Source organism: Musa acuminata, chromosome BXJ2-3, assembly GCF_036884655.1.
Source record: "Musa acuminata AAA Group cultivar baxijiao chromosome BXJ2-3, Cavendish_Baxijiao_AAA, whole genome shotgun sequence".
Classification (NCBI taxonomy): Eukaryota; Viridiplantae; Streptophyta; class Magnoliopsida; order Zingiberales; family Musaceae; genus Musa; species Musa acuminata.
The window spans coordinates 40233371-40253115 of record NC_088340.1 but is presented as its reverse complement, the minus strand read 5'-3'; the positions used below and the strand labels follow the sequence as shown (position 1 = coordinate 40253115).

The window sequence follows — 19745 nt, the reverse complement described above, 5'->3', positions numbered from 1 at the left end:
GCGGATCAGAATACGACGATACAATCGATATCTGGAGCTGGATAACGTGCTTCGCTTTCAAGCATTTCACGCCACGTCGGCTTTGTAGCTCTCTGGTGGTTGGTGGAGAATGATAGTTGTGTTGCTCCGCTGGTATAGGAGTTCCGAAATAAGGGGCAATGGATAAGAGAGGGGACGTCCTAAAGGTTAGCATACACCGTACTTGAGCTGGCGGGGCCCCTGTCGTCATGGGGGCTGAAATGGGGTATCGGGACGGGTTCATTGTAACGCTTGTGGGAGTTGGGAAGCTTCCTAAGTGGTTTTTTAGGTGAGCTGCTGAGTTGGATGGTGGATTATTTTGGATGCTGAGTTGGACGAGCCGAACCGGCGAACTCTTTTCCCACAGATTTGGCCGTGTCGGATGAGGACGACTGCCACATGAGGAGAAGTACCGAATAAATCTCACCCAAAATAGCACCCGTCCGATTCAGCAATCAAGGGTTAGGATCGCTTGGGGAACGTTCCGGGGCTGCGTTAGCGAGTCAATCGTCAGGAAATGGTGGCAGGGAGACGACAACAGCTGTCAACTCGTTCGATATCCTGATCTGAAGCTTCTGTGCAGCTTTAAGAGTCGTGTGGATGTTCTCATGTCATGGCACTCCAACATGTATAATAACACACACATCTACCAATCACAATAGCAGAAAAGCAAAAGTGTAAAGTGAAGCACATATATGAAATCTCAAGTACAAAACTGAGTTATATTTAGGAAATAAATGGCATTACAAGGAACACAAAACTCCTCATGGTTGTCAATCAGACGGTTCATACAAAAGGGAAAACTTGAATCTTTAATCTGGCATTACAATGAACTGAGTTCTCTGGTGTTCTCTTCCTGCTAATCTTTAATCTGAATGGGTTAGAAGGAGAACTTGAATCCTCCAACCCTAGTATCAGTAACAGTCTCCCAGAATGATGGTTTTTTCTTCTGAGCCATCTTCTCTTGGGCTTTTGCTGTGACCTCATCGATCATTCCGGGATAGGAAGCATCGAGAGCACTTCGAAACTTCTCATACAGATTCACCCTATCTTTGGTTCCAGAGACAAGCTCACTGGCATTGGGCTTGCCAAGAAAATCCAGAACATTGAACAGATTTCTTCTGCAACGCCAACAAAAATCATAAACGAGTGCCAGCGGAAAATTCAACAATACATACCAGCGAAAGATTACTCGAGAAAAAGTGTCCGCTGTCTAAACATACAAGTACAAGTGCAAAACTTCCATCGTGTTCAAAAATGACATCGGGCAATTTTGAATTTGTACTTCACAGGCTAAACATTTACCCGATTCAAAGCAAATTCCACCATGAACACACACTATGCTCTTTTTAAAAGTGTTCGGCTGATGGCACCATAAATATGTGATTTGAGGTTTTGCGACAGAATAAAAACCATCAATATATGGGTAGATCTGGAAAACTTTCTAGAAGACTTCTAGATGATTATCCAAAAGCATTCTGATTCTCAAGTGCTAAATTCTTTTTCAAAGATGAAGATCTTCAGGTAAATTCCCAATAATCTGTGAAAATATTGCAAAATATGCAGGCAAAGGCGATTCATTGCTACACACTCTAAAAGCAAGGGCTACCTACCTTAGTTGTGTGTGTTTGTAGGGGATAACTTAATGTAGAATGAATTGTGCAATTAGAAAGACAAGGCAGAATCTAGCATGAAATTGAAAACGACAAAAAAAAAGGACTGATTGAATAGGATAACATATATAGCCTAACTGGAAACTGGTTAAAGAACTTCCGCGAATATCCCCCATTCAGTGATACACCAGAAAGAAGCTACTGAAACGACAATCCACCAGAAACAGACATTTGTAATTGATTAAAATGTTGTTATCACATGATTCTTTGGTACTAGAAACTGATGCAGGTATGGGCGCCTTCCAGGTCTATGGGCATCAGAAGAAGAAAATCTGGACCTAGTCTTGATGGGTAAATGATAAACTTGGGTTCATACAAGATGATACTTTAGTTTTCACATCTCAATCTTATCTAGAAAATTTGAATTTTTGTAATCTGTATAATATTTTGTCAGTTTGGATGTTTTCCTACAATTGAAATAAGTTGACATGTATTTTGATTTTTTGTAATCTGTATAATATTTTGTCAGGTTGGATGTTTTCCTACAATCGAAACGTCCTATATGTTCGGAATGGGCAGGATTTCAATGGTGAAGATTTAATCAAAATTTTCTTATTAAGACTGTCAAAATTAAGAAACGAAAACTCTGCTGTTCAACAGATAAATGGTTTGGTTGACTAAAAATATTGTCCAAGAATGGTACCACACCCAACTAAGGATCTTGCAGAAATAAGAACATCTCTCATCAAGGAGTAGCCAAAATATAAATGAAATTATGAAAATTCTCTATAATAGGGAGTTTGGAATGATTACAAGAAGCCATTATTTCAAGAGATAAAATTAATCAGAATCCATTTATGCTTGTTCTTTATTAGGTTTGGTTCTTTTTTCCCTATGTCCTTAAATAAGCTATTAAAAGAGGTTGAATAAAGTGAAGGTTTCCATTTCCCAAGCGTTTGTGATTTGGTGTGAAGCCATTTTCACTAGTGGGGGCGAGTTTTAAGGACTTAAGAGTGCGTAGTCAAAACATATATCCTTTTCCTAAATCCTCCACCTCTGTATCACATGCTTTGTTTCCCTTTTCTGTATTTATACAATAACCTCATAGAAACCACCACAATCAGTCAGCTACAATTTTTCCACACTCTAACCTGCCCTGTGTTATCATTTACTAATCTTCTTATAGTGATTTTTTTCATATAGCAAAAAATTTTAATTTTTTTCCTATAGAGGGAGTTGTTGAATCATATTACATCTTATATCGATTTTCTAATATGTTCATTGTTTATTGATCTCTGGTTTTTTTTTTCTCAGCTTTTTCATCCTTCTGAACACTTTCATTTTATTCATATTTTGATAATCAATTTAAAAAATCTCAATTTCTCATCTTGATCTTTAAACGGTTAAAAGTTTTTTTATTGAGAAAAAAATAGTGATAATGACACTCTTTTCCATTTACAATAAGCAAAAAAAAAAAAAAAACTAGCAAAGAAAATAAGAGATGTATTTTAACAAATTCAAAAGGGACTACCAGAATTATGAACCTCAAAAAAGCGATCAAACCTCAAGAAAACAAAAGAAAATAAATCTCTTATTTTCTTTGTGCCTTTGGATCTCAAAGAACCATATTTGAATCATATTGTTGATTCAAATACGGTTGAGAACCATATTGTTGAGAACATTCCCCTGACCTTAACCAACCTATTTGAATCTCAACCATTGGATATTTGTGCCTTTGAAGTATCAACATCTTATACTTCATCGGAGGCAAATGAAGTGGCTCCAACAAGCAATTGGACTTCGTTGGGAAAGACAGGCAACAAAATTTAATTTATGTTTCTTCAAGTTACAATATAAGATGGAATTGTCCTGGGACATTTTGCTTATTCTCAATTTGCGGCTAACCTCGAGAAATTAAAGCATAATATGATCATTCAGACTCATTCTCTCCCACTGATTTAAGCAACAAAGGCACTGAAGATAGAGCTGTTGCAGTCACTCACAAAGTCTAGAATTTGGACTTCCCAGATAACAAACAATTTCTTGACACTTTGCCCTTCATAATGTTTTGTTCATTTGATCTCAAGTATCAAGAAAAAGTTCAGTTTTTGCTATAACTGTTCAGAAACAGGTCTACAGTACTATAGTTTACAAGCAAATGAACGATTAGAAAGCATAAGGAATCTTACCGGCTCACATAGTTCTGTGTAATGGCAATGGAGTCCTCAAGATTGACCACCAGATGCCACCATCCATTAGGCACAAATACTACCTCCCCGGCTCTGCACACGCACTCGACCGGCCTCTTCTTCCATTTTCTACAAGCCGCATAGAAGTTCATGAACCACTCCATGATGGACACCGGACAGGCAACCTCAGCTCCGTCCGGGCTCGGATGCACTCCGGGGGGTACGACCTCCGGAGGAAACATGACCCACTTCTTGGAACCCTTGATCACCGCGTTCCACGCGGAAGTGGAGTTCGGATCCACATGGAACGACGATCCTGAGCTCGCGGGCCCAATTATTATCCACCGGTAGTCCGGCCTCTCCTTCCCCAGCACGGCAAACAGATCCTCCCTGAAGTAATTGGGGACCTCATACTCGGACCCAAGCTCGGAAACCTTCTCAGCGAACATGGGATCGAAGAGGTAAAGCGGTCGCTCCTCCTTCGTGGCGTCCGCATACTGGAAGTACCGCTCCAGGGTCATCTCCACAGGACCCACAGCGAACTTGACGCCGCCGCAGATCCGAACCAGGCGTTCCCGGCTCCACCCCTTCATCGCCGGCCACTCGTCGAGGCATCCTTCCAGCAAGACCGGCTTATTAGGCTCCTCGTAGCGGCTGATGAACTCCTCCACGGAGATCCCGCGCCGCCTCTCGATGTTGTCGATCTCGAGCCACTCAGGCTTCATCTCGATATTGGCGCAGAGCCAGCTCTGGAAGAGGTAGTCCGAGTAGAAATTCCTGATCACGAGAGCCGAAGAGGAAGGAGGAGGATGGGAGCTAACGGCAGAGAGGAAGGTGGACCTCCAAGAGCCACGGAACGAGAAGTTGCCGTGCAAGTGGTCAAGGACGAGGGCGCGCCAGAGGGTGTCGTGGGTAGCGAAGACGTAGAGGGAGCGGCAGGCAGCGGAGAGGGCGGCGAGGTCGCGGGCAGGGAGGAGGGCAAGGACGTCGAGGAGGAGGTCGTCAGGCAGGGCGCGAAGAATGCCGAGGCCATAGTCGCGGGCGTTGACGGAGGCGGAGGCGTCGCCGAGGAGGAGGAGGTTCCCGAGAGGTTGGATGGCGTGGAGACGGGACGAGGCGGAGGGCTTCAGCTTAAACCCCAACACCTGCTCTTCCCCCATCCCCTCCTCTTCTTCTTCGGCTACTTGGTGTTCTAATGGTTGAGGTTTGGAGAAGGGGATACCTGTTCTCTTCTTCTTCTTCTTCTTTCTAGCCGCCGACGGTGGTTTCTTTCGGATGAGGTGGGGAGACGTCAGACGATGGAAAGCGCTCGGCATATTGCCTCAAAGAGTTTTGGCCGATGGCTTGTGATGAGGAGAACCTGGGAGCAGAGCGGGTTTATATATCAGTTGGGCTACAAAACCTGGGGCGGGCCATCGGGCCGTCTGTTTTGTAGTCGAGGGCTCGACTCGCTTTTTGTTGACTCCGGTAAAACCACCCGAACTGGACCAGATGTGGCTCATCTGATCTGAATTCGTCTTGCTAGGGTTTATCACAAGGTTTTTGTTACGCCCTCCGACGATCACAGCAATACGAAGCCGCGCGACTCTTCCGGGACTCGGGAGGCAGAGAAAGAGATGGCGCTATGGATGGACGCCGGATCGGACCCGATCTCCGAGAGCGAGAAGGCGGACTTGGAAGCCATCGCCGCTATCAAAGAGGCCGCCGCCGTTGAGCTCAAGGTCAGTATAAAGCCTTTTCTTCTTTATGCATCTCTCTCCAAACCCACCTGTTTTCATGCTCAAATCTTTACCTTCCAGCTACATTGGAAGCGTCGTCGTCTGTGGCGCAGATTTCTTTTTCGTCTCACCTTTTGATTCCTCTGTCAAGCCAATTTTGGCGACAGAACATTTAATTCTTTCTTTCCCGTTTGTTGATGGAAAAACTGCCTTTTTTTATTTTCCGCTATTTGTTTCTCTTCTATCTTGTTAAACGAGCGATTTACTTCGCCATTCGCTTCCAAGAGGTTCAGGAACTCGTTCTTTTTGCACATATCTAATGAAAAGCTTGTTCTTTGATCTAGCTACTGTCCAGCGTTGTTCTTTTGTTCGTTTTCTATCTTGCAAACCCAGTTTTCTGTGCTTCCTATTGGTCGAGTTGGTGGACACTGTGCTGTACTAAAACTCTAATAACTGGATTTTCTGTAGAATTTTAATTGTTCGTCTTGTCCAAACTGTCCAATCAAACGACATGTAATCGTAACCTAAGGAACACTTATTTTTCGTCCAAGGAAAAAGGATATCAAAAAATTGAAGTCTAGTTGATACTATTTTCGGTAAGATAACCTCATCATGTTTTAGGTGATGATACGTGATGTTTTCGGGTCGTCTACAATGAAATTTAACGAGGGTCAAGATTGGAGGGGGACATCGGACACAGCTTGCTTTGAAAGGGGAGGAAAAGACTAGAAGTCATTTAGTAAGAATTGGTTTTTTTAAGGAAATTATAATAGGTGAAACCTAAACATAATTTTACAGGTAACACATTGGGTAAAACAATTCATCTGGTTCATTTTGTGCAGATTTATGAATTTGTTCCTGCCTGCTGAAGGTTATGTGCAGATATACGAATGATGTACTGAGTACTTCTGGACATTTCATAGCAAAGATCATCTGTTATATCTGCTACTGCTACTTTGGCTAGTCAAGTTTCTAAATGTTCCGTGCTTGCTTTCCTACTCTTCAACATGTAACTAGGTCATTACTTTCAGCTATACTGGTTGTATATTAGGCCTTTTCAACTGCACATGTAGTAATTATGGGCTATTATACAGATATTTAAAGTATCAATCACAAGATATAGATATTTCATATTCATCTTACATGTTACTAGTTTCTTATTGATTTTCTTTCTTGACAGTTCATGCACAAGATAGAACCTTTTAAAAGGCTTGGTTGACAGGAGATCTAAAAAAATAAAGATGTACATACACGGTTCAAACATGTAAAGGCTCAAAATTCTAAAATTGCACCATTTTTTTTCTGACAGATTAAAGGTGCACATATCTCAAGTCCTTTTGATGGGTTGATATAAGTTCTTTTTCCGGTTCTTTCAAAATGCGTGATGGAATTGCTGTGCTCTTGGCTTTCAATTTTCATTATCAACAACTAAAGGAAATGCAATTTTCAGGAACAAGGTAACCAATTCGTCAAGATGGGTAAAAAGCATTATAACGATGCAATTGATTGTTATACAAGAGCGATTAACCAGAAAGCTCTGAGCGACTCAGATCACTCGGTCCTCTTTGCTAATCGTGCCCATGTAAATTTGCTTTTGGGAAATTATAGGCGTTCTTTAAGTGATTCTGAGGAAGCAATTAAATTCTGTTCGACAAATATCAAGGTTGGTTCTTGACTCAAGCTTGCTGATGCTGACGTGCATTTTGATTCTTATTGAGATTGTCATGTTATGTGTGGTTTCTTGCTTTTCTGCTTACTTTATTTTGATTCTCAATCTTCTGGTTCAAGTAGATCAGCTAAAGATTCTAATGGTGTGAATTATGGACTAGGCATATTATCGGGCAGCCAAAGCTGCCTTCTCTTTGAATTTGTTGGCTGAAGCAGCATCACTTTGCCAAAGGGGACTTGAACAAGTTCCCTCTAATGACGAGCTGAAGAAGTTGCTTATGCAGATTGACTTGCGAAGAAAAGAAGATGAACATCAAAAGGCTCAAGTATTACAAGCTGTTGCTTCAGCTAAGGTCAGTTATCTGGACAAAAATCATTTCTTTCTTCAATACATGCATTTTATTATCCACATAATCTGTTGAATTTGTTCAGGAGCTTTCATCTGCAATGGAGAATAGAGGATTGAAGCTTGGGAAGGGCCTGTACCAGGAACTCACTGGAATTAGAAAACCAGTACTAGATAAAAGTGGGATTCTTCATTGGCCGGTTCTTCTTCTTTATGCAGAGGTCATGTCAAGTGATTTCATTGAGGACTTTTGTGAAACGGACATGTTCTCATCGCATCTTGACATAATATCCTTATCTTGACGTTAATTCACCTGAGTTGTTTGTCATGACAATATTATTATGAAAAAAGCTGCTGATTTTGTAATGTCCTTAGCTTTCGTAACATGTTTTCAGAAGATTCCCAGCCACTACCATGGGATGAGTATCATGCTTATACAAGGGAAGCTGTTGAATTGTATTATCAGGTTTGAACTAGAATTTTTGTGTTTTTGAGAATTTTGATTCTGTAGTTTCTTGTTTGTGAACTATATGGCATACGGTTATCACATTTCAGTTGACATATATCCAATTGTTGAATGTTTTCTTGATGGCCAAATCATTGCTTTGTTCTTTGCATTTTTGCAAAGTAATGCAGGCCTGTATTTGAAGTTAAAGAAAACTAGAGGTAACAGTTTAGTTGAATAGGAATAGCATATGAGAGTTCATCCCTAGTTTATTGATCTGACATGCCCGTCTAACACCGGTATCTTCACTTCCAACATATTTAACAAGCTAGTTTAGTTTCACATTTTGTACAAGCTGATGCATTATAAGAGTCTTTTTCACCTGGAACTCTATGGTTAAGGCATTAAGCATTATGTTGTGAAGCCTGGAATAGTCCAGGTATGAAGAAAATTTTAATTGAAATTTCTATCCACAGATGGCTTGATGAATATTTCAGTATCCAATCCAAACAGTAGTAGTCTCATCTTATAAAATAGATGTTAAGCAAAATTCTGAGATACTCTCTGAAGAAGAGTAAATCCATCTAAAAAGGGCATGCTAGTTATGTTGCCATTTAGGTCTTATTTTAGCTATAAATTATTTGTGCTCTTGAAATTTATTTTTGCAAGTCCTAGTCAGTTATTAACTTTTATCTAGAAGATTTTTTGATGAGCATTAATTCACTAAAATTTTTCTCCTCCCCATGAATTACTCGTTTTCATTGATTTGTCAGGCTGGCACCGGGATTCTCTTATCGAATAAGGAAGTCCTTAAGTATCTGCTAGATGGCACAGTGAAGTCTGTTCCAGAAGGCTTCTTTGATGAAGAGAAGGATTCAGGAAAAGATCTGGATAGTTCAGTCTCTCATTTAAGTATGCTATCTCACTTCTATGCATATCTGTAATTTTGTCTATTTCTCTGCACTACAAGTATCTTGACATATGAAAAGAACCTAGGGAAAACAATGAACTTGTTTATCACATGTGCTTGCTGGTCTTTTCAAGATTAGATTTCTTTTCTTATCCAACATCAGTTAAAATGAGCTGTTTTTTGTTCATATAGAAAAAGCAAAATCTCTTTTGCAAATTATGTAGAATGATATTGAAGAGAATTGTCATAACTACTAATGGAACTTTCTGAATATGTCTTATGTTTTCAGTCAATATGATAATAGGTGATTTACATGAATCTAAATTGTATTTCATTTTGGTGAAATGATTTTGCATACAAATTTACTCACGTACATATTTCACAGTTCATGTCAGAGACCTCCCATATTTGTTCCTAATATGGAAATAAACTGTTTTCTTATTTTTGCTATGTTTACCACGGAAATGTTGGTTCCTTAGAGTTTGCCTAGACATGATCTCTTTGTGAATAATTATCATTCATTGTATGTTATACGAAAACAAAGAAGCTCTCTGATTTAATTTGGTATGTGATACAAAAAATTTTGTGAACATGACTTCATAAGGAACATTATTGTATTTTCCAAAAAGTTTTTTTTTAATAAATACAGTGTAGCAGCCATTGGAATGTTTCACTAAGCTGGAGCCATAAAATAAAGCCGACTTGAGGGGAGTGTGGGATAGATGATTTACTGTTTGGTCATGTTTCGTCATGTGTCATCACATTCTGATGATCCCCACTGTGTAAGGTTTCCAAATAGGTAAGGACAAAGGAAATGGATAGATCAGAAGGCTTTAGACCTCTTTGTTTCTTGTATATTGTCTCTATTCTCTTTGTTGTACTGTTCTTTTCCTTTGGCTCTGTTTGATTCACACCTCTTGTCTCCTACTGGAAGAAGGATAGCTCATCGCAACTCCACTGAGCTTCAAGTTAACATATTTTTCATATTTGAGCTTCAAGTGAACATATGTTTCACCTGTTATAAGCTTATTAAATTGAATATGACCAGTTATAGCAGTAGGCTATAGAAGTTATGGAAGTATGGATATCACTAATCTCGTAACATCTGACTGAAATGTAAGCATCCGACCGAAGCCATTTTTCAGTAATGTTTTGGTAGCAACAAGAGCTTCCTAGTCCACTGTAAAGAAAGACATGTTTCAAGTTGTTGCCTGTATAGATTCATCTTATAATGTTTTTTCCCTTTTTTTTCTATGGAAAAGTTAGTGTGATATAGCATAAATTTATGAAGAGCAAATTCAGCTAGTGGAAAATTCTGTGATCTAAGGGTGTTGTAAAAACGATGACAAATTAGAATAGATGATGATGGAAATCTATGACAGGACATTGGTGATTACAAAATAAGCACAAACCCGAGAGAAAAATTAGATATACGTGTCCATTTTACTTGATTGTTATTTAAGAACAAATTTGGCCTATTCTGTTTCCAGAAGAATTTTATCTCAGTATATTTGTATTTTTTTCCAATTGTGGTATATTTATGCTTCTGATTTAATATATGTAGGTACCAATTATGGTAAATGGATTCATATAAATGAGAAGAAGACGCTTCTCGACATTTTGCGGCATTCTGATTATATCATCCCGGCTATCCCAGGTATGTTTTTTTTTTTTTTTTTTTTGCTGTCTATTAGAGGCTCTGTTTTTTTCATTTCTATTCTCACCATTTATGCTCAAAGTTTTTTCTTATGGACATACTTCTTAAAATGTGTTGTTTGCCTTGTCCAGTCTTCTTTGTGGTTTCGAAGAAATCTGAGTTCTACAAGTTGTTCAGAGCTGGAAAATGGTCGCCACCTTGAAATTTTGCCGCAAGTTTTTTTGCAAGACAACCTTCACAATGTTCTAAAAATGGGAAGATACTTGTCTGAAGCTTAGTTAGTGATGCCCTCAACATAACTTGAGATATTGTACCAAAACATATTTATAAGCTTTAACAATTCTCTTTGGTCGGTTAATTTCATAAATAGGATGTAAATGTAACGCCAAGTGATTAATTTCGTGATGTAAACAAATGGCCAGCATAATATATTGTGGATGATAGTAACAGACGCAAAGCTACGGGTAAGCATACATTTCTGTAGGTTGTGTTGGAAACGGTTCGAATCTTAAAGCATGGCGGTAGTGGATCTCAAAGCATGTTGGCGACTGGCGAGAGCGGAAGTCTCTGGAATCGCTTTCTGCATGGACGCCGCGTAATTACGTTTCGTCCCGCCACGTCGCCGGGAGAGCCGACGAGTGCCGCCATTGATCTCAATCCGATGCCTACGTTCCAAAACGTCACTTACAAAATGCTGTCAGCACGGAGAGAAGCGCCCGACACGTCTCACTGGAGGCGCTACAAAGGGGGTAGATACAAAAGGTTCAGAGAGCCGAGGAAGGGAGGCAGGATGGAGGAGACCAAGGAACCGGTGGCGACAGAGGGCCGCGAGAAGATGACGGTGTTGGTGGCTGTGGACGAGAGCGAAGGGAGCCTTTACGCGTTGTCTTGGGCGCTCGACAATCTCTTCGCCGCCGCCGTCGGAGGCGCGCCCAACAAACCGCAGCCGCTCGGCACACTCGTCCTCGTCCACGCGCAGCAGCCTCTACAGCAGTTCATCATGCATCCGATCGGACCAGGTCAAACTGCATATATCGCTACGTTTCCCTAACTGGCATTACTTGGAGAGACCCAAATTAGAGTTTTGCTTTGGTTTGTCGCAGCCGTTTATGCGACGTCGTCGGTGATAGACTCCGTGAAGAAAGCTCAAGAGCAGAACTCACGCGATGTAATCGAGCGAGCGAAGGGAATTTGCAGACGAAGGCTGGTAAGACATTCGTTGATTATTCGATGAAGGAAGTGACCGGCATCCATGGTGTTCTGCACGCAGCAGGTTGAAGCTGAAGCAGTCGTCGTCATCGGGGATCCGAAGGAGACGATATGCCAGGCTGCGGAACAGATGCAGACCGACCTCCTCGTGGTAGGAAGCCGCGGCCTGAGTAAGATAAGGCGGTGAGTCGCTCAAAGAGAGAACGTGTTCGATCAAATGCCCCTTAGAAATGAATCTGGTGGTTCAGAGTCCGATGTTGCACGCAGGGCAATCCTGGGGAGCGTCAGCGACTACTGTGCTCATCATGCCAACTGCCCTGTGCTCATCGTGAAGCCGCCCAAGACGAGTCACTGATCGCTCTGCTGAGACGACGAAAGATGTGTGCTAATGCAGCAAAACCTTTTCCTGGTGTCTGTGTGTTGAAAGCTTTAAATCCATGGATCAATGAAAACTGCATCATCACAGTAGCACTCAAATCCAGAAAGTAATTCCATCGGATTAGCAACAAAACATTCATCATCAGTCAGAAGTTGAATTCTGAGGACACATATGCATCACAAACAAAATGCAAGAAATGCTCTTAAACCTTTCTCTCCCAGCCACCCAATCTCCCTGCAGGATCATAGTTTGTGAAGAGCCGGAACTCGTTCCCGAGCTTGTTGGTGTGCTGAGGTCTGAAGCCGCAGGGATGGACGTTCAATAGCTCTGCAGCTCTCTCCTTTTGCACCTCTCCTGCTCAAAAGAACGCATGCAATCGTCTTGGATTTAATGAAACAAGTCATGGTGTTGAAATAACAAAAATAATTCGTGTAACAGATGGCACGAAAATTACCAGTGAGCAACAGCAAATATGAATCTTGTGGGTGCGCCAAAAGAGAAATCGTATGGGCTACTTTCTCCAAGCATTCCTTGCTCTGCATGCAAAAGTTAAAAGGAAGGATACTCAACAAACTATAGCAGCTTAAACTCTATAAAGACAGATCGTTGCAAGGATAAAATGGTGATAATGTCTTTTAAAAGCTTGTGCTTAAAGACAGGCTTTTTTTTGTCAATATATATGAGTATCAACATAATGCCAAAGAAGAAGATGATACTGTGGATCATCAAGAACATGGGCAACAAAAATTTAGGAATGGTGAAATCAATGATGAAGCATAATTTTTCTCAGGCTTCATATGTCCTGGACTATGAAGCTTCACTCAAAGCACTAACTCGGTGTTCGACTTACCAGATAAGGGGGATCTGCGATGATAACTTGGTAGTTGTGTTTTAGTGATGGCAGCAATTCGTCCGGTTGATTGTAGTCGTAGTAAATAAAATCATCACCATACTGTTCAAAGCGTTTATCGTACTCAAGTAATTTTACTGGAACACTAGGATCAAGCTTCTGAGGAAAACAAGCAAAATATGTATCAACGTTGAACTATTAAGCATTTTATCATGAAAATGAAAAGAAAGATAAAGAAAGATCTAAAAAAAATATTAATAAAAATTATAAATAAAGATTTAAGTATTTAAGTGATGGCAACAATTCCTCCGGTTGATTATAGTCGTAGCAAATAAAATCATCACCATACTGTTCAAAGCGTTTATCGTAGCAAATAAAATCATCACCATACTGTTCAAAGCGTTTATCGTGCTCAAGTAATTTTACTAGAACGCTAGGATCAAGCTTCCGTGGAAACAAGCAAAATATGTATCAATGTTGAACTATTAAACATTTTATCATGAAAATGAAAAGAAAGATAAAGGAAGATCTAAAAAAATATTAATAAAAACTATAAATAAAGATTTAAGTATTCTGAACTTAACTACGCATATAACTTTTTACATATCTCAATAGTGGTAAAAGATTCATGTAGTCAATCCCAAATAATTATGATTTACGATTTTATTGTTGTTATTGTTGTTGTTGTTGTTGTTGCATCATGAGAATAAAAGGAGAAACGTCAATATTTTTTTTTATGGATCATGGTATGCTTCCAACTAAAGAATTTATTTTGCTAAAATAGATATCAAAATCCTACACACAAATTCAGTGAAATAAGGACTTGACTGTTTCAGAAACAGAGTTAATGAACTTAGCAAGAGTGAGTAAACTGTTTCAGGCATGTTGACATCTAAAGGCAACAACGCAGGATTCTAACATACTCTGTAAAAACATGATAGAATTGATTTTGCAGCTCATGATTATCTTCCTGTATTAAAAAGCAATTCCTCTGATCCGACTTTACGAGAAGGATATAAGAGAGAACTTTTGGAAAAGGTTGCCAGGCCGAAAAACTCCTGCTAAAACTCATAGCATGAACGCAGTTACGCCCTTCTACAGACATATAGCTACAGCAATATAAAAGCGCAAAGTATCCTTCCATCTGGAAGTTATTTTTCTAAGAGAAGTTTTCCTGAAAGAACAGTGAGACATGGAACTTGCGGAAAACAATATTTTCCATGGGCTTCTAGGTTTCTACCACATTCTTTAGGAGTAAACATCATGCAACGAGCTTTTACCCAATAACGCCAATAACATCGTTGTTTAGTCCTTTTACTATAACTGGTACTCAATCTACCATGACCAAGTTATGCTCATTGAGATCTCTTTACGCGTAACTGCCTCAAGTTTCAGTCCATTGTGCCTCTAGCTAAGCAAGGGAAAAACAACTTACATACACTAGAATTAAGCATGGGGGGGAAGCAAAGGGAGAAAAAATTACTCCGAACAATAGCTATCATGTATGTCAATCCAACAGGTTGCTAAAATCACACAGGTTTCCCTTATACACCAACTAAAAGTTCTGCTGTTATCAACCTTGAGGTCATTTGCAACCTGTAAACGTTGCTGGTATCAAGTTCGGTAGCCATTCTCAATTGTGTTCTTCTTCCTACGAGCCATTCTCAATTGTGTTCTTCTTCCTACAACCCGTGTCTTACGACTAATTAATTAATCCTTTACTACCAAAAACCTGACCATGTAATATGATCAATTACAGAGGTGTTCTGGAAGCAAGAATCTCCAGTTAAGTTGTCAACTACAAGCCTACATTTTTCCTCCAGGATAGTGGTTGTCAAGCACCTCGGTCCAATCCCGACCATCACAGAGAAGCCTTTTATGGCAACCAACCAGTAAAACATCTACGATGTATATAGTCTAATTGTTCAGATCCTATAAGCAAGCATTTGATCCAATCTGTATCATCCCATTACATTCTCTCATGTACCATCCAATCTATTTCATACTAGCAGAATGACCTTTGCATCACATGCCTTACCTTATTCCTTAGGTTACAATGATGCACGTCACAGACAACCACCTCAACAATCCTTGATTCAGGTTTTATGCTTTCCCTACATAAGATGCTACCATATGTTCCTTAATGGTCACATACAATCACCTCAACAATCCTTGCTTTCTAATGCCACAAGACGCTAACTTGAACCTTTTGCTTTGTTGCAGATAGCAGATAAAGCTTCCTTTTTCATCCCACAGAGAGCAGAGACTCAATTGGGATGCTAATTAAGATACCACAAGGTGCTCTCTCGACCTTCGAATCAAACTGAGGTTTTGTCAGATAGTAAAAACCCTAACATAATTAAATGCCTATCCTTCTACATGAATCTAAAGACACTGCCCATCCTACAAAGTCCCACAGTAGTACGAATCTACTCCTCGCCGTAAAGAACCAATATCCAGCAAAAGAAAAAAATCAAATTTTGAGCATATATTTCACCGGCATCAGAAAAGGGCATCGGACCTTTAGATACGCGTAGAGTGTTGGACAAGCGATGCAGGCGATGGGAGAAGAGGTTGAGCGATAAAGTGTCCTGATCTCCTCCGCGACCGTCTCTGCCGTCTCCCGGTCGTACCAAAACTGGCTCAATCTCCAGTCCTCCGCCACCAACCGCACCTCGTCCTGGTCGTCGTCTCCGCCATCTACTCGTCCTCCGCCCGCGCCGCCCAGGGAGGACTGCTCGCTGAGGAACTCCCTGAGAGCTTCCAGAGCTTGGGAGCTCAGCAAGGGAGGATCGTCGTCTTCCTCGATGCCGTCGTCCGCGGCGGCGGGGTTCGGCCTCTCCTCCAACTCCGTGGACATTTTGGGAATAATATTTTGCGCGATGATGAAATGATCGAGCGGTATATACGTTGAACGCTAACAGGGCCATTATGGGAAATTTATGCCGAGAAATCGCATACTTTTGGGTCTTTTTTTGCGGATGACAGTCTCTTATTAGCCCCAAAATAATTCTTTCGAATATATCCATTAATTGAAGTATTTACTATGTACAAGTTGTTAGGGGTTAGGAAGTGATCGAAGGCTCAACAAGTTAGTATTGTTGGATAACATATGACAATATTTGAAAGGATAAATACCAAATTAATTGACTTTTATCTTAAATATGTTAAGTATCCTTGTCTATTTTTTATTTTTATTTAAAGCATATATAATGTTTATAAATAAATTTTTAACTCACATACCTCGAGCATGTTTAGTCGTATACCTTCATCGTGATAGAGTTTGACGTTTTTCGAGTCCTTCATCTATCAGTGTCTCTTCGAAATTATTCCAAATAGATATTTGTCTCCATCATGAGATAAGAGAGATCGTCTCCCTCTCTATAAATCCTCTCTTATCATGTTGGGGTGAGACATATTCTTCCATTCGAATCTCTGAGGCATTTTTAGAAGCCTTCTACTTCGCCTCCGGGGCCTCTTTAGAAGTCTCCTCTACTTCGCCCCGGTTCCCTGCAGGGTGAGTTAGTCCTTGAGTTTCTCGTAGTCCCGGCATCGGTTCTGCAACAAATCAGTTTTCCACCATCCTACTCTTCCACCTCCCTAGGTTGAGATGTTTTTTTATTTCTTGCATAAGCTCTTCTCGATCTCTTAGTCGCCAGACGATCGAGGATCACGCTTTATCTTTGGACAATCTAATAGTAGAGGAGATCCCAACCTCCCCTTTATCGGGAAAAAAGACAGTTCTTGTGAACCCGAAGGTACTTCGGGAAAGTCTATGAAAATCTCATATGATTATGATTTGATGATGAGTGTGCCACTCTTGGATCACTTGCTAACTAGGTATTCCATCTCAACCAAGTTTGATTTGCTAGTCCGCAACTTAGTCAGCATACATTCGATCCCACACTCGGGTTCTTTTGCTAATCTTATGACGCCCTCAAGGTGTGATTTCATATTCTCTTTCACCCAGTAATAGTGTCTTGCCTACAATGGTGGAATATACCGCCCTCTTAGATGATGCTAGCGCTACTTAATAGTGTTTATCGAATAATGCTAGTGTGTCGGTACTACTCCAACAACGTTGACGCCCTCAAAGGGTGCTTGAAATTGTAGATATTCTTGGGGAAAAAGTATGAGAAAGATAAATGTCGATGTTTAACTTATGCAAGGTCAAGTCCTTGCCTTTCGCGACTTTACAAATAGTCGACTTGCCACACCCGACCCCGGGTGCACTATTGTAATCGAGATAGAAGGGTTTAAGCAGGGGGAAAAAATGTGGGGTGATGGTACAACTTCGAAGTAGTATTATCGTGGGTCCTTAGGTTCAAGGATGGCAAAGCATATATATCGTTCTCCCTATGAGGTTTTGATCAACACATGCTACTGCAATGAAATACTGAGAAGTTAGATTATAACTAGCCTCTTGAGGTTCACATTGCTCATCCACTTGTCTTAGATTTGCATCACCATCACTATTTAATGGCCCTTATTGACCGTGTATGAGATGCTAGCTCGGTCATTATCCAACGGTCCCTTATAACTGATGATCTTTAAGAAGAAAATAAGGATTTAAGAAGGAGAGAGGAGCCCCTTCAGTTGTTGCCGAGGCAAAGGCTCAAGGGGCGAGCTTACGTACCAAGTAAAGGAGGTCGAGCAATACCTTGTAGGTTTTAATGAGAAATTGAAGGGGGTTCAAAGCAATAACTGAGACATAGATGACAAGTTGCTTGACTCACTCGGGAGATGAAGTTGATAAAGAAGCATAACTCAGAGCTCATCGAGCAGGTCGGGGTGGCTAATGAGCAAGTCATGGTGGCTAATAAGTGGCTCACGAGTACCATGGAACAAGATTGGGGTCTAAAGGAAGCACTAGAGTCTGAGCAACAAATGATACATAAGTATCAGGAGAAGGTGATCGCCGATTACAAGATGCCCATTGGGTTTAGGATGGGTTTGGAGAGGTCGAGGATTGTCTCGTACCAATTTAAGTGTCAAATTACCTTAGCTCAATTCAAGGCAAGGTACATAAGGTTGGACCTTAAGAAGGATCCGTGCACATATTATCTCGATGATTAGAACATTCAGATGATGCCTAAGGTACCTTTTGATGATACCCCACTGGCTCAAGACTGACAAAAGGGTCTAAAGAGGTTCATACCGCACTGGGTAAAGGGTCATCCAAATCGATCGAGCTCAAAGAGTCTATCGATTGATGTTATATTTGAGTAAACCTCTGGCACTTATAGAATATTTAAGCATATGCTATTGTATTATTGTGTAATGTCAGCTAATAGAAGCCCTGCTAAAGCATTTTGAAGGCAAGGGTTCATCCACCAATGTGCTCCTTATAAATACCTACATGCACATCAATAAGCACCCTATTAGTCTCTTGGGGTGTCAATCATATAAGAAATGGTTAGCTTTGAATGGTTAGCTAAAGGATATGCAGTATAAGTGATTGTTGATTATATAATACCATGCTTGACTCTTCAGACCGTTGTAGGGTTTGTCGAGAGCATTTTATCTTTTTTTGTAGTATAGAATCTTTTCCATCCAGCTCAGCTCCACCCTGATCGTGATTATATCATGCTTCTCAATTATTCAGGTCAGCAATGTCTCAACTAACAACTAGTTAACCTAGCAAGCGCATCAACCTAGGTGCTCTTTTCACAGAAGACCTATAAAACATTGAGTCGAATCATTGAACATTGTAAGTCTTGGACTTAGAGCTCTCGGGCTTGTCAGAGCTCTAAGAGAAGTGTTTTATAATGGATCTTTATCCATCCAACTACCCAAACATCTTAGATTAGTGGATCTTTACCCAATAATATCTTATTTGCTCTTATTGGATATTATTCACAAGATCCAATAATTTATGAGTTTATTGGATATCTAATAAGATATGGGCTCTAGTTGATATCTCATATTCAAACCTCTAATCATCGCAACATCTACTGATCCTCTAAGCCCAATATTGAGTTGGTCATGAGTCATATCTATTAGAACTCCTTCTGACTCAGTAAATTATTATCTTCATAATAATGCACCCGATTCATCAACTACAGACGTACTAGACCACTACGCTGCAGTCCCCATACGATACAAGAGAATCAAATCCATTAGACCTATTTATCTTTATTTAGTATCTATAGTCTCTCATCAATCTAATATCATAAAGATCGTATACCGAGCATAGTGTTGTTAAGCCCATATGGAATCTGCTTGAATCTTACTCTAATCATATTATCCCAAATAACTCTTTTTTTCTCAATCATAATGATCATAATCAGAGATTCACTTGAGAAGAACATATGAGATATTCATTTTTATGATATTGAGAGCGGATGTTCATTTATTAACACTCAATATGCTAGTCATAGTCATGGTTTATATCGTGACATTCTATATCACAATATAAATAATTAAAATAATAATAAAAAATCATGAACATTTTAAAAATCTTTAGGCATGGATTATCATATCTTAAAATAATTAATTAAATTTAAAGCATGCATCACACTCTCTTTTTTAATCAAAAAATAATTATATTTTTATGAATCACTAATTAATTGCTCCATTAGAATTTCTAATAAAGGTAGATAATTTAGGAAATAGATAATAATATTTTAGCTAAAAAATGAAGATTACAAACACCCCTGCCTTAGTGTTTTATATATATATATATATATATATATATATATATATATATATAAATAATATTTTTTAAGATATATTGATGATTA

General features: G+C 39.8%; 4 protein-coding genes across 6 annotated transcripts; 2 read left to right on the top strand and 2 right to left on the bottom strand.

Annotated features, from left to right (window-relative positions):
• Window positions 1–694: 694 nt before the first annotated feature.
• LOC135608235 (arginine-specific demethylase JMJ22-like) lies at window positions 695–5154 on the bottom strand. The gene is made up of 2 exons (XM_065100894.1): window positions 3821–5154; window positions 695–1139 (listed from the first exon to the last, which is right to left on the bottom strand). Exons 1-2 carry the CDS (start codon window positions 5134–5136, stop codon window positions 899–901), a joined length of 1557 nt encoding a protein of 518 aa, XP_064956966.1. The 5' UTR covers window positions 5137–5154; the 3' UTR covers window positions 695–898.
• On the top strand, window positions 5151–11021 carry LOC135608236 (uncharacterized). Its single transcript, XM_065100895.1, has 8 exons — window positions 5151–5541; window positions 6989–7201; window positions 7368–7559; window positions 7639–7841; window positions 7940–8018; window positions 8771–8909; window positions 10472–10564; window positions 10696–11021. The coding sequence occupies exons 1-8, from the start codon at window positions 5437–5439 to the stop codon at window positions 10764–10766; spliced, it is 1095 nt and encodes a 364-aa protein (XP_064956967.1). The 5' UTR covers window positions 5151–5436; the 3' UTR covers window positions 10767–11021.
• Window positions 11022–11102: 81 nt separating this feature from the next.
• Window positions 11103–12250, top strand: LOC135608237 (uncharacterized). 3 transcript variants are annotated; one of them, XM_065100896.1, is made up of 4 exons: window positions 11103–11583; window positions 11668–11771; window positions 11835–11956; window positions 12041–12250. In XM_065100896.1, exons 1-4 carry the CDS (start codon window positions 11103–11105, stop codon window positions 12126–12128), a joined length of 795 nt encoding a protein of 264 aa, XP_064956968.1. In that variant the 3' UTR covers window positions 12129–12250. The 3 variants fall into 3 exon arrangements, with proteins under 3 accessions (XP_064956968.1, XP_064956970.1, XP_064956969.1); XM_065100897.1 differs by having other exon boundaries at window positions 11156–11583; window positions 11838–11956; XM_065100898.1 differs by lacking the exon at window positions 12041–12250 and having other exon boundaries at window positions 11838–11994.
• Window positions 12251–12254: 4 nt separating this feature from the next.
• Window positions 12255–15902, bottom strand: LOC135608238 (uncharacterized). Its single transcript, XM_065100900.1, has 4 exons — window positions 15524–15902; window positions 13003–13161; window positions 12607–12688; window positions 12255–12506 (listed from the first exon to the last, which is right to left on the bottom strand). Exons 1-4 carry the CDS (start codon window positions 15860–15862, stop codon window positions 12355–12357), a joined length of 732 nt encoding a protein of 243 aa, XP_064956972.1. The 5' UTR covers window positions 15863–15902; the 3' UTR covers window positions 12255–12354.
• Window positions 15903–19745: the final 3843 nt, after the last annotated feature.